The 6001-nt window shown below is 36.3% G+C and overlaps 1 protein-coding gene across 1 annotated transcript; it reads right to left on the bottom strand.

Annotated features, from left to right (window-relative positions):
* Positions 1 to 224: 224 nt before the first annotated feature.
* On the bottom strand, positions 225 to 5462 carry LOC131157574 (uncharacterized). Its single transcript, XM_058111838.1, has 5 exons — positions 4955 to 5462; positions 4301 to 4400; positions 3976 to 4075; positions 2564 to 2652; positions 225 to 650 (listed from the first exon to the last, which is right to left on the bottom strand). Exons 1-5 carry the CDS (start codon positions 5073 to 5075, stop codon positions 368 to 370), a joined length of 693 nt encoding a protein of 230 aa, XP_057967821.1. The 5' UTR covers positions 5076 to 5462; the 3' UTR covers positions 225 to 367.
* Between the last annotated feature and the right edge of the window lie 539 nt (positions 5463 to 6001).

Genomic DNA, 6001 nt, shown 5'->3' with positions numbered 1-6001 from the left:
CTTTTGATCTTTTTTTTTTTTTTCGTTTGGACCAAGACAAGCAAAATTGGAGAAGAACATAATTGTGATACCATGCTCGTTGATTGATGCTACTCATTTCCTGTCCTTTCTTCTTCTTCTTTAGGTCTTGCTGGGTAAAAAACACTTCACCACGCCCATATCAATGTAGGCTGGTGGCCCAGCAACAGAACATGTTCAACATTGAACCCAATCAAAATTTCATGTGCGAACAACTGCAAGTGGTGTTGAGACATTCTGACAATAATATGTTGAAACAAAATGTGAGCCTTTTAGGGCAGAACCCAGCTTGGATAGGGTTTAAAAGCACTAGTTGCATTCCCCTATACATTTCTATGCCTACTATACTTCAAAGCCTAATCATCCCAGGTCCACCTCCTAAACAATGCAGCGCAAATCTCGATGGGCGAGTCCGACCATTGGAACTCTTTCTGGAGTCACTCCACAATCTCGAATATATGAGCCTCCCCTTCAAGAAGTGAGCCAGTTTGAGTGCTGGCATGGGAATTTCATCATCATCACTGTCATAGTGATGATGCTTCAAGTTGTCCTCTTGATCTTCACCATCACTACCGTTGTCCCCTGGAGGAGCTTGTTCCCTTGTTTTGTCCGAATTGGACCCAGATGACAACCTGTTATAGGATGCAATTAGTTCCATTTTCATGAGGCACAATTTAGGACAACAGAAGGGAAATTAGAGGATGCTATGTCATGCAAAACATATAGTAGGTCTCCAAATATCATAGAATATTAGAACTTTAGAATGCTATGAGTTGTGTTTTCAGCAGCCATGGTTCAAAAATGCCCAATGGATTTTGCGTAGCATCATGTTATGCAAAACAAGTTCCAACTCCACCAACAAACTTGCAATAGATTTTGACCATGTCATTTATTTATTTATTCAACTTATTTCCTGATTCAGAGTACCCAGTAAGTGAGCTACCAACAAAGCCCAAAGTCAATCATACGGAGAGAAATGCCATTCAACCACAATGCTACCCATGTGCTTCATACACAATGTTCTCTATAAGACAACCTTTCAGTTTTCTTTCTGGTACTCAAATTGACATGCACACAGTTGATAGAAAGATGTCTGATTTTGCCACTCAGGGGAGCTTACGGCCCAATCATGCTGCGCAAAACAAGATGCAACACCAAATGCACAAAGTTCCTATGCCATAGCGGGGGTCTAGGAAGGGCACAATGTAGGTAGCGTCTTACAACTGTTACCTAAGGAATGCTCTAATTTAAGTCAATCTCTAAAGACCTTCACGACTAGAAATTGTGACCTGGTTTGGGTACAAGTGTGTAGCATTCTACCATTGGGTCACAGCTTTCTCTTTAAACATGCATTATTTTTAATCGGTGTTTTGAGAAATAAAATTTTATTAATTATTATTATTTGTCGCTTCATTGCTATTAGTCGGTCACCAATGAATCAGAGTGGCCCATAATCTTCTTTGAATTCATCACATTTCATCCCAAAGGTTAAAGGTCTTTGATTCAAAAATTGAAATGTCGAGAGGAGTATGGGAAGTGGGATGGGCAGCTCCCAGTGTGCTGGGTAAGCCTAACATGTCGCTCAATAGACCATAAAATAGAAGAAAACAAAATTTGGAAGGAGGAAATAATGTACTTATAATAAAATATTTTAAAATCCTATTAGTATGTCAGGAGAGTTTGGGAGTTTTTTTTTGGGGGGCGGGGGGTAGTTGCCAACACCTGGCTCTCATAAATCTGCAATGCCAGGGCCATATCTATACTGCTGATACAGGAATAAAAAACATGAGAGGATATTGGAGTTTTGGACCATTTCTCTACATAAACATGAAGGAGGCTTCCACAAAATTATGGATCATTGAGCTGCGGAAGAAGACAAAAGGGGCTAGCCTTTGTTTCTTTGGAATTTGGAGTCACCATATTAGAATTGCAGCATGGGTTTCTCCAGCAGAAATTTGGAATAGAAATGAGTGAGGGCATCTGGCACAGGGAATCTGAGATTCTGGTAAAGTTCCACACTTCTAAAATCTTTATCGAACTTAACCTAGCTTAATTTAATTTCCTAGTTTATTAATATACCTAAATTAATCTAAGATACAAACGATATTACATTTTGGAATTCTAGTTTTAAATGCAAACAAAATATTCTAGAAAAGTTACAAAAATCCAGTGTATAAAGATCCTACGAACCAAAGGACTGTTGGTCTCTATGATCTTTCCCTTTTCACAAGTACTCTTCAATTTGTTTAATAAAATTTTAAAAATTTTCTTCCACTTCTACACTGTTTTGCTACTTGCTTTTCAAGCAATTTTATTTTATTTTATTTTTTTCCAGGAGATATATTGATGGAACTAAAAGGCACTGCATCCCCATTCAAGCTAGCAAACTGAACAATACTGGCCAAGATCCAAATGTACAGCGCCTAATGAAAAGTGCATCCAAATCATATAATAATATCATAATAGCTCACTAACATAGTATCACCATTGATCACTTTACATGTGTGCAATGTATGCATGCATGCAACATGATAGAGATTCTTACTCTGAGTATTGTTTGCAAGCATCTCTCTGGCTTTTAGTTTCTTTTCTAAATGGTTCATAGTCAATTGACATATGCCGTTTAAATTGAAGCTGCATGTACCACAACAAAGAAGACAAAGTTTAGAAAGGTTAGCAGCATTTCATATAATTAAACACATATATTAGAAAGACTATACCCATGGAGCCCTTTAGGGAAAGTAATAGGAAAGTGTTGAATGTAATGAGCTAGTGACACTCACAGGCTCACATGGCAGGATCAGGGAGCCCACCTACTTGATCTCATCCTACCATGTGGGCCGTGATGGTCATAGGCCCATAAACAATAGTATTACTCTAATAAAACCATGATAGAAACTAGGAACACTGTAAGCATAACTTGAAACGAGAAAAAAAATAATAAAAAAAAAGTATACAACTTAGGGCCTATCTGGTATTTATTTTTTTTTCTATTTCTCTACAAATGAAGAAACAAATTATAAAAACTTGTTTGTTTATGGTGTCAATTTTATATTTCTATTGTTGGTTTTCAATTGTTTTGGCAACTTTGAGTAATACATGAGAACACAAAAATAAAGCCCCCCAAGGGCGGCTCGGGTGGTAAACTCAAGGCTCCCCTGGTTAGATGACGAGGGTTCGACTCTTGGGAGCTACAACTTTCCATTGGAAATAATACCTTAGTATTTAAGTGGGGAAGGGTAAAGAGGCAGGCTCATTATTGTTCAAAACAAAAAGAAAAACACATACATGTGCACACACACAACAACAACAATAATTATCTAGGATAGGAGTGCATCTCTCATATAATGCAAGTATAAAACACTGTTCAAGAATGCTAATGCAGTGGATTGTTAGATTATCACTTTACCTAAAAGCTTAAGTTGTTAGGTTGTGGGCCAACAATGTTTATCAAACTTTAACACTCCCCTGCACGTGTAGCCCGACACGTGGAGAGAAACACACAATAAATTTTTAAATACCACAGAATAAATGCGGACGATGAGACAAGAACCCAGGACGTCCTGGTAACTTGCTTTGATACCATGTAAATTACCACTTTACCTAAAAGCTTTAGCTATTAGGCTGTACCACTTTACCTAAAAGCTTAAGCTATTAGGTTGTGAGCCAAGCTTTAACACTCACCCGCACGTGCAGCTTGACCGCACGTGGAGAGACAAACAAATGATAAATGACATCACAGAATAAACGCGAGCAACAAGATTAAAACCCAGGACTTCCTGATAACTAGAGCCCTAATACCATGTTAGATTACTACTTTACCTAAAAACTTAAACTGTTAGGTTGTAAGTCAACAATGTATATCAAGCTTTAACATGAACAAACACAACTATAGTTTGCTGCAAATAAATTTCTTCTCAAAACTAAATAAACTTGATGCAAGGAACAAGAAAACACCTGATCACCATCCTTTATCCCAATATTCCTTATGCACGCCTTGTCATTTAATAGCTTCTGATCTTCATAACATAAGCAAAAGTGCCCCCACACATGTGACCTGACATATTGAGTTTAGAAATAAAGAACAACTTATTTCACTCAAAAGAAGGGAAAGGGTAAAGGGTTATTATACCAATACACATGGTAAATTAACCAAATTTCAGTTCAAGCATTTATTATACAAAGCAACTCAATAGGTCCTATGGAAGGACCAGATGTGTTGGATTGAATTTTTATTTGTATTCAAAATTTGAAAATGAGCATTTGATAGCTATGACCATACCATGAGATCCTGCCTTGACCTTCTTCAGGTGACGAACTAAAAACTTCCTCTACTGCTTGTTTGAGTTGTGAAATAGTAGCATCCCTTGAAACATGAACATCTGCAATAACAGATTGCATAATAGAAATTTAAAAAAAAAAATTAAAACCAGCCATATCCAAACAATCTACAAAGTAAAAAGAAAAATGGTGACCAACTCTCAAATCTCAGTACTCTTCATCTCTTGCAGAGCCAGAAAGTGAATTGTCCAAATTAATGGGATCATGTTGAGCACATGGATCTTAATCAGAAAGTATTAAAAAAAGGAAGAGGAAAAAAAAAAAAAAACAAAAGAAAAACACCTATCCCAACAATTCAGGACAGACACAAGTCATTACTCCGCAGAGCAACACGGGCTTTTGATTTCGGTCATTACACATGGAATCGCCCTGGAACATAACCGAAAACGCGAAAAAAGCAACAGCAACAAACAATAATTTTAAATTCAATGGGACGAAGGGAGGCCATTTCGATTTCAACCATGATGTATTTACGTGCAATACGCGAAAGCAATTCAAAAACAACAAAAATTAAGCCATAAAATTGAAAATTCTCAAAATCAACAAAAAAAAAAAAAAAAAGAATTTTAAAATTAAAAATTTAAAAGCAAGTTACCAAAGAAAGAGCCATCCAGTTTGAGAATACGGAGCTTGAGGAGCTGCTGGGGGAGCTTGTGGTAGGAGAATGTAGAATAAACGAGGTCATTGTTGAAAAGGTCGCTGTCCTCCCCGTACATAATCTTCGCCGCTCCCCTCCTTTTTTCTCTGTCACTTTGAAGAACAGACTACTCTCTGCTCAATCTCTCCTAAACTCCTTCATTCAAGTAGTCACAGAATTTCTTCTACAAGTCTTCCGATTCGGTCAGGATTTATGTGCAGAGAAACAGTGAGAGATTCGCAGAGAGGAAATGGTGACCTTCTAGAGAGAGATAGAGAGAGATAGAGAGAGAGAGAGGGTTTTGGCCTGGGGAGAATCGAAAGAAGTGCTGTCGTTTCTTTTGTCCGTTGGCTCAGCATTGAAATCGGAGACCGTTATTCAGGGGGGTTACCATTTGCGGGAGAGCTGGAAATATTTATTCCCCAATTTTTTTATGGTACAAGAAAAACGAAAAAAAATAAAAAAAATAAAAAGGAGACCCACGTACTTGTATATTTGTATTTGCATGTTGAAATAAGAATGGACCAAAGGGTCCAATATTACCATTTAGTTACCAATTATAAGTAGTGAGCATTCATTATATATGTATTTTTATTAAAAAAATTATTTATTTTGAAAAATAATTAAGGGCTTGAAAGGTCTTTAAATTTATTTAAGAGAATAATTATAATCTACTCGATTCCCCTATTTAGTGTCATCTTTCTAAAATCCAAAATTAATCTAAAAAATTAAACATTTAAGGGTATAAATGTAAAAAACACATTATAATTCACGTTTAACTATTCCTAAAAAATAGGAAAGTAGTTTTGGTGGACTCTTTAACCTCTTCTTTCGCCCTCTGAAATGCTCTTATTTATTTATTTATTAACAAAAGAAAAAACCTCATATAAATATAAATCAATACTAACAGAAAATCAGCTAAACATACCTTATATAAGTCATACCCATCTTCTCCAGTTTATACAAGTCATTGATAATTTTAGAAAGTTGACTACTATTTGTAAA

Source organism: Malania oleifera, chromosome 6 (genome assembly GCF_029873635.1).
Source record: "Malania oleifera isolate guangnan ecotype guangnan chromosome 6, ASM2987363v1, whole genome shotgun sequence".
In the NCBI taxonomy this organism is placed as follows: Eukaryota; Viridiplantae; Streptophyta; class Magnoliopsida; order Santalales; family Ximeniaceae; genus Malania; species Malania oleifera.
This window is presented reverse-complemented; position numbering and strand designations above follow the sequence as displayed.

Coding starts and splice junctions, on each gene's coding strand:
- LOC131157574 (XM_058111838.1), bottom strand. CDS start 5,075: ATGTACGGGGAGGACAGCGACCTTTTCAACAATGACCTCGTTTATTCT. Junction 4,401..4,954: donor ACTGGATGGCTCTTTCTTTG/GTAACTTGCTTT, acceptor CTGTTATTGCAG/ATGTTCATGTTTCAAGGGAT. Junction 4,076..4,300: donor GGTCAAGGCAGGATCTCATG/GTATGGTCATAG, acceptor TCAATATGTCAG/GTCACATGTGTGGGGGCACT.